The sequence below is a fragment of the Marmota monax genome, unplaced genomic scaffold, assembly GCF_021218885.2.
Source record: "Marmota monax isolate L192 unplaced genomic scaffold, Marmota_monax_Labrador192_F-V1.1 WCK01_AAM20220418_F8-fsc00122, whole genome shotgun sequence".
Classification (NCBI taxonomy): domain Eukaryota; kingdom Metazoa; phylum Chordata; class Mammalia; order Rodentia; family Sciuridae; genus Marmota; species Marmota monax.
This window is the reverse complement of record NW_026695223.1, coordinates 1,787,805-1,807,323: the sequence shown is the minus strand read 5'-3', so window position 1 is coordinate 1,807,323 and position 19,519 is coordinate 1,787,805. Positions and strand designations below refer to the sequence as shown.

The following is a 19,519-nucleotide window of genomic DNA, read 5'->3' as shown; positions in this document are numbered from 1 at the left end:
GCTGAAGTGGCATTCCCAGAATGACTCATGACCCCAGATTTATTTATCAAGTCAAAAACTATTGCAAACAAGTAAGCAGAGCCTTCGATTTGATGGAAGAATCCTAGAGTCAGGAATGAAGAAACACAAGGGGAGAAAGATATAAAGAGAGAAATGAGTGGCAAGGAGTAGAAAGTCAATGAAATAAATGACTAACCAAAAAATCAAAATTTTAAAAATTGATTCTTGGAAAAGGGAAACAGGGAGACAAATTTCTAAGACTATTTTTTTTTAATTGCATGGCAGTCACCTTTGCTGCCTTTCCCAGTCCAGTCTTTCTCAGTGTCACATGGCCACCCAGCTGCCCTTACCCATCCACATGCTGATGGACCATTGCCTCAGGCTCCTCTGGGTCTTCTTAGGGTTTTAATATTTGAATTCTTAGATAGATCATCTCCTCTCCTTCTTTAGGGTGAGTGAGAGGGAATTAAGGATGAATTACATTTCTATTATTACTGCAACTGGTGGCATTGCTGTTGCTTATACTTGAAAGCATTATTATTTTTAAGGAAGATGCCTCATACTCACCAGCTAACGCACAGGTCCTTCAAGAGGGACTGGAAGTCCAAAGAAGGATGCACAATACCTGGGGTCTTCTAAACCTGTGAGCACAGCAAAGGGCAATCTTTAAGAACCAATTTTGAAATGAATTGGCGGGAGGTGCTTAACTTATATTTTACTGCTAGGACCACAATGAATTTGTCTTTAAGTTTTTTTTTTTTTTTAAATGTTTTGAGTGCCTAAGAAAGTTCTATTTAAAATGATTTTGAAAGCATGTTTTCTCTTATCATTAATTGTACCACCACTGTTTGTGACAAGACTGTATTTCATTTTGACAGATGATGAATGAGGAGGGAATTAAATTTTAGCAGACAAAATCTCTTTGAGTCTAAGGAAGAACTTTACCATCTTCTGTGACTTTAGGGTCCATGAGATAAGAAAACAGACACTGAATGAAAGCGCGATATATTCTTTCCAAATTCTCTTTGAGAAAAGGGCAGACTCACTTGTAAGTCAGGGGGTTAAGGGTGGGCAGGTAAAAGGCTGGGAGATACTGCTTCAGTTTCTGAATAGAATAACTTTTTTACAGTTTTTACATTTTGTGGTTTATGAAAAACTCCAAAATTGCCTGAAAGATGCACACTTTTCTTGATATCCCTAAGTCCTAAGCCTGAAGGAATAAAATGAAGGATTGTCATACAAATAAAAATAGAGCATTTTGCCACTGGACTAAGAAAATAGGGAGATAGTGCAGTGAAGAACCCCGGGGCAGACGCTGGATCCAGACGTGTGTCTAGGCAGGTATCTGTGACCTAATCGGCTGAGCAGGGCTGATGGATTGCTATGATTAGCAGAGTCAGTCTCTCAAACAAGAGATAATGTTACCCAAGATATAACTATAAGGTATGAGGTTTCATTTATGATTTTGTTTCAGTTCTAAGAAACCAGTTGCACTCTTCAGTCAATTGTTTATTGAATAAATCAGTATTGGGTAACTCCAGTGTCTGTGGGTTGCTGAAGATATGAACCTGAATAAAAGCAGTTATTGCCTTTTGAAGAGCTTATATCCAAAGGGAACTAGTCTATAAACCAATTATTGTAGTTTCTGCTGACAAGTGCTAAAATGGATATTTGCAAAGAGTGTTTTGGAAACAAGATAAAGTAGAACTTGTTTTCTTCCAATCCACTTTTAAAACTTTTTGTATGAAAAGGATGAGTATTTAAAGAATTCATTAAAATAACCTCAAAGGGAAAAAATAGGCTTTTTAAGGACCCAATGCATATTTTACTCAACCATTATATGTAAACACATAAGTATCTCCTTTCCCTTATCAGGAAATGTCCCTCAGATCATTGAAAACAGTGAATGATAGTTTAGCATCACTCTACCTGAAGGTGCTTGAGGAAATCTATATAAGTGAGAAATTATCTGGAGATACCAAAAGCACCTAATATTATTTCAAACTGAAAAACTGAACTTTTTAGTGCATTCTACAATTCTGAATCACTGTATCAAGAAGATAGCCTTGAATCCTCCCTACTTCTAAAAACTCAGATGTTCTGGGCTGAGCATGGGAGAAATAGCCTCATCTCCCTCTGGCTCTCAACAATTTTCTTTCCCCAATTTCTCCTGAGGACATTGGGTTATGACCTGATCCTAATAAAAAGGGCGGTTTTGCTTACTGTCAAAGCTCTGAGTTCTCAACAGGAAGACAGATTACTGGGTGATGACTTGGACTGTGGAAATATCCTTTGAGCATCACAATCAGATAAGAGGGAGAAAATTAATCTTCTTAGTGGGATGCAGGTTTTGCTGGGATGTGTCTTAGAGATGAAATCAGTGCTGTCAGAACAGGGTAGTTCCTGGCATGTGTTTCACCAAGATAGCTGGGTCCTATCCCTGCTTCACCTTTGACTGGTCTAAATCTTGCTCCCCTTGGAAAATCATTTCGGTGGAAAAACACACAGGATAGCCAACACGATCTTCCTTTCCTCTTCATTTTCTCCTTGCCTTCCCTCAAGCTGGTACTCCCTCTGTTTAGCCAAACATACAATAATAGTCTTCCCATATGTATGCATATTATTTAATAAGATATTTTGCATTGTTATTTTTATAAGTGCTCCTCAAAGTGTAATGCATTATGGAGGCCCTAAGCTACTCAGGGGAAATGGAGTCACATTTCCAAGTTCAGTTAGTGAAATAGAGAGTTGAGTGTCCTATGCACCATATCTTGTTTTGACTGACAGTGGAAGAAAAGTAAAATTCTTGCTAGGATCCCTGGGGTTTAATAGTAAACATGCATTTTTTTAAAGTGATGCTAGGAAATCCTGGTCTTCCATTTTTATGAGTTCCAAGTTTGGGCAATGATTACAACACCAGGAGATATGATTACTGTTAAGTGGCTCTCCCTTTTTCAGTTTTAAAAGTTGGCAGTCTTACCTCCTCATACTTAAGGAATATTGGGGATGTGTGGGAAAATTGATTGGATCCTTCTTTAAAGCATATGAGTTCCAAGCTATGCATTGCGCCCTGCACCCCCTACATCACACTATAGATGGAATAGCAGGTATTCAGTAAGTCTATTTGGATGAATGGATGAATGTTGGATGTTAGAAAAAGTGTACTGTCTCAAACCAAAATAATTAGTTGTCTATTTGGATTGCTACAATAAAACCTGTGCTAACCACATAGCAATTGTAACAAAACAACATGTTAAATGTTGAGTATGTATACTAGGCTATGGAATGCATTTTTGTATTTCAAAGTTTAATATAATTTTATTTGATGCAGGGATATCATATGTCAAAATAATAATGATCCACTTGAACCTCTGAGGGATGCTGGTGTTTCACAGGTGATAAAGTAGGAGGTAACTCTGATGGGCACAGGATGTTACAGGCACTTCGGATAGGCTCAGCAGTAAGATAGGGAGGACAGGAAGGGTCATATCAAGGAGCCCATGCCATCCTTGGACGCTCTGGGTTATGTCAGTGTAATTTAGTCCTTGAAGAGGTTGTAAATATTCTCTGAGAGGAGAGGGAGGTCACTCGGTATGTGGGAAACCAGAAACTACCAAAAATTCCTGCAGGGAACAGAATCCTAGAACTTCCTGGAAATTTCTAACAAAAAGAGATAAAGCAAAGCCAGAGCAGCAGCAAGTACAGCGTCAACATGTACATAAAAGCTGGCCCTTCTTGGGATGCCAAGTGGGCTGGGAAGAGGAGGTAGGGACTTTCAGGGATTATCCAGAATCTGCTTTAAAAGCAAAACAAAGGATTTTTCTCTTTCCAATAACACCATTCTGCTTTAGGGCATTAAGAAAAGCTGGCAAGAAGGTGACAGAGCCTTTTGTGACAAGCCACTTCAGCATCATCTAAATCTGGGAAAATGACAACTCTCTCCCCCTGCACTCAGAAGCAAGAGAGCCAATGTAGAAACAGCTGTTTGCAGTGGCTGTGTTAGAAGTGGGGCTCATGTGCACACCTATCCTGTGTCCCCCGGGAGCAGCTCTCTGCTGGTGGCAGCATCCCTTAGCCATTTATTTTTGTGGTTGGTCCTTCTTTCCCTAATCCAATCACTGGCTGTTTCTTAAGAGCCCAGTGGTCACCTCTTGACATTGACCTTCATCAGTGTGATAAATGGAGTCAGGATACAGGCTGAGATGGATGATATCCATACTGTCAGATTGGACATGGATATCAGGGGAGATCTACAAGATGATGGCATTTTATCTTCTCAAGTGCTCACTTCTTCTAAGGACTGGGGTTAAAACTTAGTCAAGACTAATCATAATCTCCTAGAATATTCTGGGAAAATGTCCTCACTGTCAGAAAAGTCTCTGCGGACGCGAAGTGTGATTTTTTCCCCCTCTTTGCTGGAAGGGAATAAATTTCCAAGATTAAGCCAACTGTCAGGTTGCTCTTCCTCTGGTCCCCACTCTGTGGGGTGCAGGTACCTCAGATGTTTCCCAAGTCACTGGGCTTCCACAGCAGGTTTGGGCAACAGAAGAAAATGGGGGAAGTGCCCATCAGGATCTGAGCTAAGGATTTATTTTTAATTCTTACAATCAGAGAGGAACCATAGTTTCTTCCACATGTGATGTGGGCACATTTACTTGTGAGGTGAAGTATTTCTGCATATAAATCCTGTCTTCTGAACACTGTGCATAGGGTGGACCCTTCGAAGGCTGCCCTCCTCCTGCCCTTTTTCCGAATGTCACTGAGGAATCTGCTCGTTACTGACTCTCCCCTGACCTCTTTCCATCCTCCCCACCTCCACAGAGAAGAGATGCAGGTGAGGAAGTGCCAGGAGAGCCAGGTGGTCCTCATGGGCTTCTGTGTCCTGACCTTTGCCCTCAGTCCCACTTGTCCTATTTCCTCAGCATCCAGTGATTTCTGCTCTCTGCCTCTGACATCCTTCTTACTTTCTCACACTCATCTCCAAAACAACAGGTCAGTCCAATGCTGCTTTCTCAAATTTATACCAAAATTCTTATTTTCCCAGTGTTTCTGCCTTTGATGAATAATGTGATTAAATGGGTCTAATTTTGATCATTTTGAAATCCTTCCAGAAATAGCCCTTATTGCTGTGGGGTTGTGCAGTAACCATTCGGTACCTTCGTACCTTCTGATGTGGGGTCAGCGATGTGAGAGAGATGCCTGGGTTGCCACTAGAAATGGTGATACGGGAGGGCCACATAGAGTATAGAACTTCTTGAGGCCCCTCTGATATCCACAACTTCGAGAGAACAGGATGTGAGATGTATCTACACCATGGAAAAACTACTTATTTAGAAATCAGGGAGATGGATATCACATTTTCCCCTCTTGTACCTTTGCTGGATCTTCTGCTGATCACCATGCATGACAATGACAAACACAGTCTGTTTTCTCCAGGACTCACTTGGATGGTAATCTCACGCCATAGCTCTCTCCTTAGAATTCCTTGAAAGTGGGGTGATGGACTCTGAACCTCTCCCTCGTCTTCAGAATGGAGTGAAACTCATGCTTAATACTCAGACACTGAGTCAGCTGAATCATCCCCAGTGTGGCCATCTGTGGAGACACTTCATTGCTTGCTCTCAATGTCGCTTTGCTTTCATGTCCACTTTCTTATTTTCTCACAGGGCTCCTTTACTGTTTCGGGTTGTTTGTGATACATTACTGAGAAATTCCCCTGATCTTGAATATAAAAGGGCTGGGAGGAGACAGGCCCCTTTTAGATCCTGTTTCCCACCCCAGTGTCATGAATATGAGCACTCCCTCCTGAGAAGTGGCTGGGTGGGAGGAGAGAGATGTCCACAGGAAAACTTCTAGGATATATTACAGTTATCTTCAGGAGAAGTGCCAAAGCAGCTTGTAACTCCACCTATTTTTTCTTCCATTTTCTAAAACTGGGATCAAAGCCTTATTTGGATTTCATAAAAAAGTGATCAACTGCGAGGAAAGCCCTTTCTCACTGACCAGGGTACCCCAACATAGCTACTGCTTATCCTGGATCCTGGATATATGAGATGGCTTTTCTTCCATACTTCACATGCATGCCCTAAATGTGACACTCAAATGATTTTTGTTTCATGATCCAGAGCTTCGTGCCTCAAAAAAGCTTTAAAAAAAAAAGAAGTGCACATTCACAAAATTCAAATGGATTATGTCTCAATAGGAGCCTATGATCAGGGTTCCCCAAGTCACTAAGATAAAGCTCAGTGTTTTATAATTTTTCTGAATCACTGTGGTTATGTCTCTTTTGGTTGGATTTTAGAAGAATATGTTTTTTTCTACTTCTTCACTCCATTTTTAGAAAGAAGGATGGAAAATCTATTACAAAGGCTGTGCTAAAACCATTCTTCATTTCATCTTCAAAATGCAAGCCCCTGATGGTCCACTTTTCATGTGGAATAAGCCGGTTAAGTTTATTTTCTTCAACTCATCTTTATTTCTTCTTGTGCCCACTGTCTGCTTTCCCCCATTTCTCCTCATCTTTCTTACCCCTAGATTTCAAAGAAATTTCTTTCTCCTCATTTTTTTGGAGTTCTTGGGAATTAACAGTAGGTGGCAGTAACATTTCAAACTCAAAGGGCATTTTAGGGCCTCTCAGCTCACTGCTGAAGGGTATTCAGGAGAAATCAGAGTGTACTAGTTAATGGTGAAGCAATTTTATTTTTTGAAAGCCAAACATTTCCTAAATAAAAGGGCCTATTGAAAAAAAAAACAAACAGCATATTTCAAGCTCAGCTCACAAGAGGGTCATCAGTGTAGATGTATGGGACTCTCAAAGAATAGAAAATGAGAAGAAAGAGAATTAGTGAAAATTCACCTCAATTGAAGAACTCACCAAACAGCCTTTATTCTATGCAATCTGGAATCTGTTTTCTTATCTCCATACCGATGCCCATCTCTGGCTCTTTCCTTCAGTCTTGCTTTTTCCCTTCCCAATCCCTCTGATGGTGGTAAATGCTACCTCTGAGGCTGTGCGACATTCCCTGAATGGGTTTGTGAGTGCTTGAATAGACAGTGGGTTTCTCTCTCCTTCAATGCCTCTCTGTGTGCTTGCTGTGACTTTCATCTCTTCCACTCTCCTCCTTGCCTGTTCTCTTTTACTGTACTTGCTTTGTTTATTGTCTTAAGAGAAATATTCATAACTAGGGGGAGGAAAAACAAACAAAGAGAGGATTATATAGTTGATGGAGATTCTCAGTGCTAAGGGATTTCTGGCTCTGTTTTACCTAATTTTAGAGATGCTTAGGGGCCAGAGTGATAATGGCAAGGATGTCACTTAGATCCATGATCTATTTCTCCCTCAAGTCCCCCAAATGATATCATAGGCCTTGTGTACCAGTTCTCTAGGGACAGGCAGTGTATTCCCTTGAAAGAAGCACTGGGGAGGAAGGCTATTACCTAGAGATGATAGTCTACAGCCATGGTATGGGAAGCACATTAAATCACCCCTGGCCTTACTTCATTTAAATGAAGATTCTCATCCCTTGGAAGTTTTAAGACACCACCTGAATTTGCATAGCATCACCTTCCTTCAAGGTCAAGTAGAGGGAAAAGCAAAGATGATGTGTCCACAGCAATACTATAAACTCAAGATGGGCCTTGAAGGATCAACCAGCTGGGTCAATTGGGACTTCTCAGGGGTTTCTCAGAGAACCAGGATAATGTCTCATCAAGGAGCAAAGTGACCAGGTCTGAATGGTCCTGACGTTCTCCTTGGGAACCAGAGTGTTGGCACGTGATGGGTGGCTGTTTGCCAAGAGAAGACTGGATTCCACCAAAGAAGAAGCACAGATGACAAGAGTCCAGGGAATTCTCAGGGCTGTGATCAGAAAAGGGGAAAATGAAAAAATGATCGTAAGAAGAGGGAAGACATTGAGGGTTGATGAAGGTCAGATACCAGGGGCCCTCCTTCTCTTCCCAAATAGAATGCAGGATCACCCCGTACGTACAGATGGTGGTATGTCTGCTGTTGTGGTCATTCTGAAAGCTGGAAGTAAAGAGACAAGCAGGCATCTGAGAGGAAAACTGGCCAAACCCTTGGGTGGAGTTGCCTTCAGTGTGTGGGCGTGATGCTCTGCTGCATTCCCATTGAGGACTTCACAACAGAAGGAGGGTTTACTGACTCCCAGGTGCCAGGCACTGTGTCCAGGAAGCACAGCCCCGGCTCACCCGGCAGCCCACCTTTGTTTTCTGTTATGATAACCAGGAATGGAGGGGCTTGGCTCTTCCAGGTAGTTCTGTGAGTTAGTGTGACTGTCCCACACTTCCCTACCCTATCTAGTCTTAGAGAAATATTCCGCTGCTGCTGTGGACTTTCGGGGTATGAATTTGTGCTCTCCTGTCTCAGACTCTGCCCTTTCTCTTGTGTTGCATGTTTATTCCAAACCTACCTGTATGTGGTAGTTCCATCCCTTGGCTGGACTCCCCACCTGGTGATGGTTTAAAAGTGATAAGTAGAGGTATGTGTGTTGGGGAATACTGGTGAGATGTTTGTGGATGATTCTCTCCAAAAGACAATTGACACACATGCACAGGTCCCTAACATTCCTGTGTCATGAGGACACACTCTAAGTTGGATAATTATTGACATCCTCTCTATCTCCATGATGTAGGCATTCTGAAGTAAGAGAGCCAAGTGTGCTATTGAATTAAAGATTCAAAATGAGAAAAGCAAAATTCTGCATAGATGCTTTTTAAAATAAAAGTAGGATTAGGATAGTATTATTCAAATAGAAAGGATATCATGTTAGGAACCAATTTACAAATACAGATCATTTCATGGTACTCACCAAGAAAATGCATGTATCCCAAACCTGTGGCAAAGCATTATAAAAGTCTGTAAAGGCTGAAACAGTCACAAAGCTTGTTATTTCATTTTCAAGTGTATTGATGAAAAACGATGGAACATCAGTACTTTTTAAAGAAGTTCAGTACTTTTTAAAGACTCACCTTCATAAATATAGCACTCTTGCACTTATGTATTACTACTTCACTGGCAGAAAGCGGTACATTTTTTTTTCAGTGTCCTTATGCCTTGTAATGGATCTACTTGAAAGATAAGAGGATTTGAAGGAAAATTTGTGGGTAGAAGGCAATCTGAAAAACTATCTTTGAGCTTCTTGCTTCTTAGTGGTGGCTAAGGCTCGATGGAGCAATGTCCTGTGCAGAAATTCCTAGCCAGTGTGTTCTTCAAGTCTCATTCCCACAGAATCTTGATATCCACACATGTTAATTGAATAAAACCACTCACTCTGAGATGTCATAACTGTATTTAGTTAATTTTCGATATTCATACTTTCCCATGGAAACCCCAGTATTTTAGAGAAAAGAATCACTCCTTGCTTAGGCACCTGGAGATACTGCCTAAAACTGATTGCTTCAAACACAGCTTTTTAAAAGTTAATTGCCTTAAGAATTCAAATAATTTTTATTTTTTAACTCATAATATGGTTTTGCTAGTTTCAATATAAAAATTACATAATCCTTTACCTAAAATAGTACTTCCCTTTTTTTCAAATTTCTGTATACACCCTAGGTTGAGAAATGTCATCTTTAAAAAAAAGAGAAAGGTACAATATTCTAAAAAGCAGGGTTAACTTTGGGAAGGGAGCTTTGACCTGAGAATCTTCTAATTAAGACTTATAAAAACAGTAATTCAGAGTATAAAAAAGCATAATGACTTCAACCGAACAGATAATTGTAACTTCTAGTTTCAAACACTGGGAAACCCTGTGTGCTCTTTAGTTCCTATAGTTTTATAATTGTTTCTCAATCATTGCATTTCTTCTTTAAGTTTGTTTCACAGAAGTTCTATTCTTTCACTGATCCTTCCTCCTTTCCTTCTCTTTTTCCTTCTTTCCCCTGCCCCCTAAGGATTTAGGAATGGAATCCAGGGTTTGCACACACCAAGGAAACCTTCTACCACTGAGCTACAACCCCATCTCTTTTTCAGTTTTATTTTGCTGTTGTTGTTCTGTTTTGTTATTTTGATGCAGGGTCTCACTGAGTTGCCCAGACTGGCCTTGAACTTGTGATCCTTCTGCTTCAGCTTCCCAAGTCTCTGGGATTAGAGGTGTTTACCACCTCACCCTATATCCCCATTTTTCCATTTCTAGGTTTCATGGACATTTATTGGCAGTTCTTACCTTTTTACCTGCTCCATACTGACATCTTTTGAGTGTGTTCTGCCTACACTTGGTTTTCTTCTTGTGGTATTTTTGTCAAGATATCACAATAGTTCTTTTTGGATTATTCATAAAATTTGCATTGGGTGAGTTCTTTCTGGAACTTCTGGCTTGCAGTGAATGATTAGGATTAGCAGGTTGCTGAAATTTTGACTTCAGGTCAGTCATCTGCAGTCTCTTTAAGGGTGTGGTCCAGCTTCTGACCAACAGGACATCCTGGCTCACGCTGGAGGGCTTTCTACCATAGGTTTTGTGATTCCTGATTAGCATGTGTCTCTTCAACTGAGATTGAAACTCTTTGTTCCCCTGAAACTTGGTGCCATTTTCTCTATACTTGATAGCTCTTCTTAACATATGATGGGCTACGTTTATAAACATCTAGTTTAGTCAAAGGTGGTGTTTCTTTTACTGGTCTTTTTCCTCCCTATTTTTTTTTTTTTTTTGTATGTTTCAAAGGGAATTGAAGAACAGATTTTTATTGTGCCTCATTATCTTGGATGTTTTGCTATGATGGTCTTTAATTTGTCTTCTGCCTTTTAATTTGTCTTCTTGCTCTTTTATGGACTACTCTCCACAGCCTGCTCATTCAGAAATACAAACCAGAAAGTGTTGCTTACACTGTTTGGCTTAGAAGGTAAATGGCGGGCACCTCAAAATGGCCCCAGGAGCCTGATATGAAATGGCCCCTGCCTCTTACTTACCTAGTCCTAGCTGTTATCAAATCCTTTACATTTTAGCAATACTGAGTTACTTGTACATCTGATAACACACTATGAAATTTCATATCTGTTCTCCTTCTTATATGTCTTTTGCTTCTGTCTGGAATCCTTTCTTATCTAACAAGCTCTTATTTATTCCCCAAAGCCCAGTTTAGATGGTTCTTGCTTTTTAAATTCTTCTTTCGCTCTTTTAGAACAGAATTGCTCTTTCTCTCTGCTCTGTGCTACCTCTTTATTTCATATACAGTTTGATAATTACGTTTTTCACTATATCATAATCATGTGCTTATGTATTTTTCTTCTTCACTAGATTACGAGTTCTTTGAAATTGTTCTTCATATCTCCGTCACTTAGCATAAAAATGTACATAAAGAGTTCTCCAGTAATAAATTGAATCAACATGAATTGAAAGATTCAAAGATGAATAATAATTATTTAGGCTTAATAAAATAGAAAGAATTTTAAATGTGAGGCTAAAATTTTTGTTTTGTTTTCTGTTTTGCTTTGCTGAATTTGAATGAAATAAAAATGTACAAAAATTCCAAAGTTAATAAATAAAACATCAAAAGCATAAACATTATGAGATTTTAATAGCAGACTCGTGAACAAGAAAGTAGTGAAGATAATGGTAAGTCATGTTGTCGCTGGGAATGTTAGTAAGGGTTTACGTTGTGAGGTCAGATGCTGTGTCTAAGTTATGTATCACATGGAGAAAAAGTGAACCACGTCTGGGACAGAGCAAAACATGTCTTTCAGGTACGGTGGGAAGAATAAGCACTGGGCTTTCCTGCATGTCTCAGTTGTCAGCTTGAGGAAGATGATATGTTCCTGAGGTTCAACCGCAGTTTTAAAAATAACCACTTCTACTGCTGATTTCAGAATATTTCTTTTCTCTTGAGTTAAGTTCTGTAAAACTTTTTATGCCCATTTCTAGCAATAATGGATGATGTGCATGTCTCAGTGGTATAATTTAGTGACTTGTTGCAGTGAAAGGTGAAATACTGAGTGAGGATTGAGGTACTCCATATGTCTTAAAATTCCACAAATCCAGGCGTGTGGGAGACATTCAGCACAGAAACTCAACATGACTAATCCTTGCAAAACACTCTGAAATCGATAGTTCTTCCCCACTGCCTGCATATACTGTGGAATGCATCCCCTTGGGACTTTAATGGAGCCATCTGGAATTTTTCAAGTATAATATTAGTGCTTTGCTTTTACAGAAGGTCAGCAAAGGCCCTGCTTCATGAGCTCTGTACCCGAGACACTCAGTTGTCCATGGATTTTTCTTTGTTTCTGTGGCTTTGTGAAAAATTAATTGGAAATATCCAAGACATATTTTTGCTTATTTCTAATCTTTACTGGAAGTAAACATATTTCCCTCTTACTAACTCCTTTTTATGCACTTAAAAACTTCTTTTTATTTCTTAATGCAGTTTAAGCAATTGGCTCATTTTGTTTCAAATATGTTTCTCTGGATTTGCTTGCCAAACCTATGTCTCCTTCCATTCTATACCTCCCACCCCTCTGTTTTTCTTAGCATTAAAACAGTTTAGGGGTGTCTCTGTTGTTGGGTGTTTTGCATCCTTTCACTCTAAAAGTACCCACATTATAAGCAACCTGGAGCTTCAGGCTCTTTGCCAAGGTCTGTTTTCTCGCAGCTGAACTCAAAAATCAGGCCAAGTTGTCTTGAAGGTCATTTGAAAGTAACATCATGATTTTTTGACCAGATCCAGAATGTTCCTGAGTCTGAATATAAGCATGATAGTAACAAAATTAAATCAATTCAACATTTCTGAAGTCCAGGACATACTTATTCTAAATAAGATACAGTTCCAGTTTGCATGAGGATTGCAACCTAGTGAGAAGACCAGTGTGTGACACTACCAAACGGGGAAATCCCAGTGGGGGCCGGTAAGCCACCTCTGCAGAGAGGGAAAGTGTAGTGTGCTGTTTCTCAGACAGCCACGCTTAGAGATTGTGACAAGCTCCTGCTCACTACTCCCACATCCATGTCCCAAACGCCAATTTCCTTTCCACCAAACCTTGGGATCCTCTGTAGTTTTCACATGGAAAAGTCTGCTTGGAGAGACGCATCAGGTTGAAATTTTTGACATTTTGTTACTAGTGGAGGTTCAAAGTTTTTCTTTCTACTACTACCATATCTTTATACTTAACTGTTTACTCCCATAATAGAAAGTAATTTATTAATTAGTAGAGCAGAATCAACAGTCCAAATCATTCTGCCGAATCATTCTTTTTTAAAATTGTTTTTTTAATTGGTTCTTTTTAGTTATACCTGGCAGTAGAGTCCATTTTGATATGATTGTACAAGCATGAAGTATATCTTATTCTAATTAGAGCCCCAGTCTTGTGGATGTACATGATGGTGGGATTCACTGTGGTATATTCTTATATGTAGACAGGAAAGTTATGTCAGATTTTTTCCAATGTCTTTCCTATTCTTATTCCCCATCCCTTCCCTTCATTACCCTTTATCTAATCCACTGAATATCTATCCCTTCCCCAATTTATCCTGTCAACTTCCACATTTCAAAGAAAATATTTGCCCTTTGTGTTTTGGAATTGGCTTAGTTCACTTAGCATAATAATCTCCAGATCCATCCATTTACCAAAAAATAACATAAAGTCATTCTTCTTCATGGCTGAGTAATATTACATTGTGTGTATATAGCATAATTTCTTTCTTTCTTTTATTTATTTATTTATTGAACCCAGGGTTACTTAATAACTAAGCCACATTGCCAGCCCTTTTTAAATTTTTTATTTTGAAGACAGGGTCTCACTAAGTTACCTAGGGCCTCATAAGTTGCTGTGGCTAGCTTTATGATCCTCCTGCCTCAGCCTCCCAAACCACTGGGATTGCTACCATACCTAGTTACCACAATTTCTTTATCCAGTCATCTGTGGATGGGCACCTGTGTTGACTCTTTAGCTCAGCTATTGTGAATTGTGCAACTGTAAATATTGATGTGGCTGTGTCACTATATGCTGAATCATTCTTGCCCCAATATGTATCATTATGTCCTAAATATAAATAAATAGTAATAGAAGGATTTAATTGCCTGAATCTATCTTTGGTCAACTTCCTGTTATAAAGTATAGTATGAATTCACTCAGAGAAGAGAACTCCTCATGAATGAGGGAAGTGTATAGTTTCTTGGGTTTTCCTTCAAAATCCCAACAACTCTGAATATAGGGCTACATGTCACTAATTTTCCCTAAAAAGAAAAATGTTGGCAGTTAAAACTGTAATCTTTGGAGATAGAGGTGAGTTAATCTACAAAACTGACTCTGTTGCCCAAAATGCTTCAATTAGGAGACAACAGAGGGGGGAAAGACTTTTATGGTTGACACAATGCTTCATTTGATATTTAACTATCATAATTTGAGATGAACCTACAGATGGTACATAAAAGTAATTGGTTTATGAAAGTTGGTTAGACTCTAGTGGTTGACTTCTTGCCTCAACCATTTCTCATATTCTTAGAGGAATAAAGCCAGCATACAGAGAGTCTTATCTCAAGCTCACTCAAACATAAAATTCCAGAAAGAGTGGAAAAAATAATAATGGTAAAGGCACATGTCATTTATTTTACTTCTGTCTCATTTTTGACTGAGTAGACACACACATACACATAACCTAATGCCCCTTACATTCCTAGCATTTTCTCTGGAGGCTTGGCTCTGAGCACTAGGTGATATCACAGAACTTCACCCAACACCATATTTCTATTTTGCTTTTATCTGTCATAAGCTCAGACTGTCTTAAGTTTGTTGAAGCCCAGTGACATCATGCATAGACTGACATTTTAGTAACCCCTGCTGTCCAACCAATCCAGGTAAGATTTAGGGGTTATTAATTTGCAATATATTATGCAACTAGTACTTTAATTAAACTTTGCACTCTATCGATAGTTTCTAATTAACTGGATTTGGGGAGTATACTTTCTATGAAGTCACTTGTGATGATTGTTAATCATTATTATATGCAAAATATTTATTGTGCACATTTTCTCCTTTTAGGTCACCAGTCTCTTCTGAAGATCATGGTAAGAATCCATCTTATTTATATTAATTCAGTATTAAAATTTGAGCTCTGGCTTAGGAGTTTCACTGTCAGAGTGAAGAATTGTTTAAGAAAGTATCTCTAAATGTTGGCCTTGTATTTTTTTTTTTAGTATGAATGTCAAACACATTTCAAAAGTTATCATGCTAGTTGAAGTTGATATTTTGTATTATTTTGGAATCTGCTACAACCATGTTGGTTGACTAATATCAGGACACAATGTATTCTGCCTGATTTGTTCTCATCTGCCAGAAATTTTCTGTGACTCTGGTTACAAAATCTCTGAATCAGATTTCCATCTTTCAAATGGGAGTTATAATAGATATTTCCCAAACCCCTCCAGATTGGACATTGGGACCATATTCCACTCCATCCATTTGCAGAATGTTCTAAGTCTGAGATGAAGCCAGTTAGTAAATGTGAGTTGTTACCCAGTTGAGTTGAGTTTACATTTTAAGCGACACCTGGTTCACTCAAAGGATAAAATATCTAATTGTGTCTCCTTTAACCTCTAGAGTCGTTTTTTTCAGTCACTCAAGAACTTCCTTGCTAGGCATGGTAGTGCAGGCCTATAATCCCAGAGGCTGGGGAGGCTGGTACAGTAGAATCCAGAGTTCAAAGCCAGCCTCAGCAATGGTGAGGCACTAAGCAACTCAGTGAGACCCTGTCTCTAAATAAAACACAAAATGGGGCTGGGAACGTGGCTCAGTGGTCATGTGCTCCTGAGTTCAATCCCCAGTACAAAAAAAAAAAAAAAAAAAAAAGTCCTTAAGTGGCTACATAGTGAGTCAATTATGCTATGTCATTTACAAATATCCATGTGAGATTTTAGTTCATGGATCCTGTGTCTTTCCCAGACTTTGGAGATTGTCTCATACCTTGTATCCATACCTGGATATCTCCTTCCTCTGGATCACTTTGTACAACACCAACTGCTCATGGTCAAAATCTATTACCTGGGAGGTGACATTTCTCTAGCAGACCAATATCCGTGATGAACACTCCAATACTGTATTTTAATGTGGACTAGTAAGCCCAAATGATGGAATCTTCATTTTCTTCTACTTTAGATTGCTTCATTTACCATCTTCTTCTCTTCTCCAATGCATGATTTATACTCCAGCCATATGGAGCCACATCTAAATTCTGAAACTCACCATATTTTTGATATCTTCTGCTTTTATCCCCTGCTGTTCTTTCTGCAGGAAACGACTTCTCCCTTTGCCATATGGACAGTTTCTGCTGAGCTTACCTTTTCCTCTGAGAGCTTTTTGATCTACTCACCATTGTGCCAAATATTTATTCCATGCTAAGGCTTAACATACAAATTTGATTCTTTATTTAGCTGGTTCCCATCTTACTGTGAGTTCTTTGATGTAGTTTCTAGTGAATATAAAACACTCAAAATCTATTAAATGAATGAATTAAGGAAATGGGAGGGAGCCTTAGGCAGTCTCTCCAGCTGCCACATCATGTCCCAATATTGGAATGAAGTTTGTATCATGTTCTATGAAGAGTCATAGAGAAAATTATGTTCAGGTCCATTAAATCAGAATTAGGTAATCAACCACCTAATGGTAACCCATCATTAAAAGCTATTTTGTTGATTGTTGCTAGTATGACTAGGTTTATGATTGGATATTTGTAGGTCCTTGGGCTTCCATGGCCAAGAAATAAACTAGAAACTTGTATTTAGTTTTTATTTTGAACTAGGTTTCCTTCTAATGCCCTTTAGTTACTTTTGCCTTCCTATCTATAAGAACTTATACCTTGTTCCAGATTGAAGAAAAAAAAGAAGGGGAAGAGAATTTAGAATTACAGTTCTGTCATTTGCTAGAACTTCCTTCAAGGTTATTACATATCACTGAACATATGTGAGAGTCCTTTGAGGTCTTGAAAGGTGATAGCTACCAGAAAGACTCTCTCAGTATTAACAGCACATCAGAATTGATTATCTTAACAACAGTTGTATGTAATTAGTTGAAGAAATGTTATCCAAATTAGAAGTCAGTTATATTTTTGTGACTACAAAAAATGTAGTAGATGCCCATGCCTCCATAATTTGCTTTTGCAGCTTCTAAAAAATAGTTCAAACGTGCAATACTGATTTATCTAATTTTATCTCATTGTTTATCACTTTTTATCTCTCTTTTTTTCTCCTTGAAAAAAGGTCAGTATCTTTTTTTAATGTGTGTGTGGTGCTGGGGACTGAACACATGGACTAATGCCTCTATCACTGAGCTGTATCACCAGTCTTTATCTTCTTATTACAAGGATTTTCTGTCTCATACTCAACATATGTTTTCTATGTTTGCACATTTTCAGAAGTTTATATTCAGTATGACTAGCATAAAACCTCTTGAATGTCATGCTATTAATCCTACATAGCATGTACACAGCAATGACATTGCAATACACTTGTAAGGAGGGTGAATCAAATTTCTCAAATTTATGGGTGATAAATTTGAGGCAGGCAAATGGATTGTGAAATTGGAATATAAAACCCTATGCCCCTTGATTTTCCATTTTGTTCACTTTCCACCAATGATCCTGCCTTCCCCTGAAACAACTGATCCCTTTGACTATTACTGAAAGAAAATTCATTCTTGGGAAAATCCAGTTTTGAGAAGCTCAATAATCCTGGTATTTGTCATTTGTTCAAATACCCTTTATAGAGAGCTGGAATACAGTGGCTTTGCCATCCACCATCTCTTGTTCTTAGGTTTGTTTAAAGGAAAACATTCTGTAAAATGGGGCTAATTCCATCTAGTCTGTGTATCTCGTCCATTATTGTAAGTTCAAATGGGAAATCATCTGAGAAATCTCCTTCTAATTTGTTACAAGCACATCATCCATGGTGGTGTTATTTGTTCGCATCCAGGCAGTCAGAGGAAGCATGGTTTTACTGACATGCTTGTTTATCATTGCATATGCCATTTGAACATTTAAAAGAAGCAGGAAGTAGTTAGGGGGAGAACTTTCCCTTAAATTTTATCATCAACTTTAACTCTTCACTGGGTACACTTTTTACCTTAGAGTGAGGGAAAGTAAAACATTGTATACATAATTTGACTTGTAGAGCCAAAATAAAGACTCATTTCATGATTGGATGCACGGTCATATAGCATTGGCAATATCAGGCATAAATGACATACAAACTATGTGTGTTTACATAATAGAATATCAAGATCTTTGAGAATAAAGACTCAAATTTATTGAGCACTCATTTGAAAGCACTGTGCCAAAATGCTTCAACTGTGTGATTTCCTCTTGGACAAATAAAACTCTAAAATAGATGCATCATCTCCAGTTTTTACAGCTAGGAAAACAGGCGCAGACAGCTTAAATAACTTGCTTAAGGTCACCTAGCTTTAGTGGTAGAATTAATTTTTAAACCTAGTTGTAACACCCAACTCTGGCTCTTTTATCCACCCTGTCTCTGGGAAATAAAATAAATGATTGTCAGCATTAAAGTGGCTTGATAGAATCATCTAGAAAAGAAAAAAAAAAAGATCTTCCTTCCCTCTAACAAGAGTTTATTTACTGCTGTGTAAGCAATTTCTTTTTAATGACAAAACAAAACAGAACAAAAAATAACAACTTCTCCCTTTTACTGGGAAAGATTTATCCCTGTAGAAAAAGTAAATACCGATGACACATTTTCTCATAATTAGTGAACTGAGTGAAACCGGAGCGTCAGGGAAACCTGCCACTCGGGGTCCCAGTGGGAACATTACATTTTAATGTTACATCTGGAAGCTGAGCCCCGCTCCTTGTCAGGAGATAAGCTCGGCAGTGATTGATTGCCCCATCCTCTGAGTTTCCTCTGCACTTAGTGCCTATCACTTCATCATTCAAATTGCTTCTGGAGCCACCTCCTGTGCCCAGGCGGCTACCCAGCTCCCAGCTCCTGTGCTCTGCTCGGTCATCTTGGCCTGCTTGTTTTACAGGCAGCCTCTGCCTGTGCCAGCAATCTGAGGGAAGGTCATCTTCCAACTAATGTCTGTTCCCTGACGAACTCTAAAGCATTAATGGACTTCTTTGAAAGAAAGTGCCAAAAAGCTGCTTGATTCCCATTGGAACTCGGAGGCTGGTGTCACTCTCCTGTCCTGCCTCCTACACCTGTTGGCAATCGCGACTGTAAAATTCTATGCTCGCTTTTTTTTTTTTTTTTTTTTGTCGAGGCAGTAACATAGGAGACAAGCATGGTGGCACTGGTCTGGAGATAAAATTGTGTCGAGTGTGCACGGATGAGTCCATGATTGGACTCGGGGCGACTGCCCCTTGCAGTCAGTGGAACACAAGAGCCCAGAGCTCTTGGAGGCATCAGGAACAGCCCTTGTCAACTTAGTTTTCTCTGATACATATATTTATTAAAATAAATAATATTCATAAAAATGTTTAAAATTTCTCTGCTCAGTTTAAATAATAATCGAAAGGAACTCCTGTGACCCATTCACTTACCAAGAAGGAAAACTTTTCCATCA

At 38.9% G+C, this 19,519-nt stretch overlaps 1 protein-coding gene across 13 annotated transcripts in view; it reads left to right on the top strand.

Annotated features, from left to right (window-relative positions):
• Dgki (diacylglycerol kinase iota) overlaps positions 1-19,519 on the top strand; it is a 428,822-nt gene that overhangs the window by 369,453 nt on the left and 39,850 nt on the right. For all 13 annotated transcript variants that reach the window (XM_058575765.1, XM_058575763.1, XM_058575762.1 and 10 more), the window contains one exon: positions 14,990-15,015. In XM_058575765.1, the coding sequence (XP_058431748.1) occupies positions 14,990-15,015 (26 nt within the window). The remainder of the gene's footprint in view (positions 1-14,989; positions 15,016-19,519) is intronic.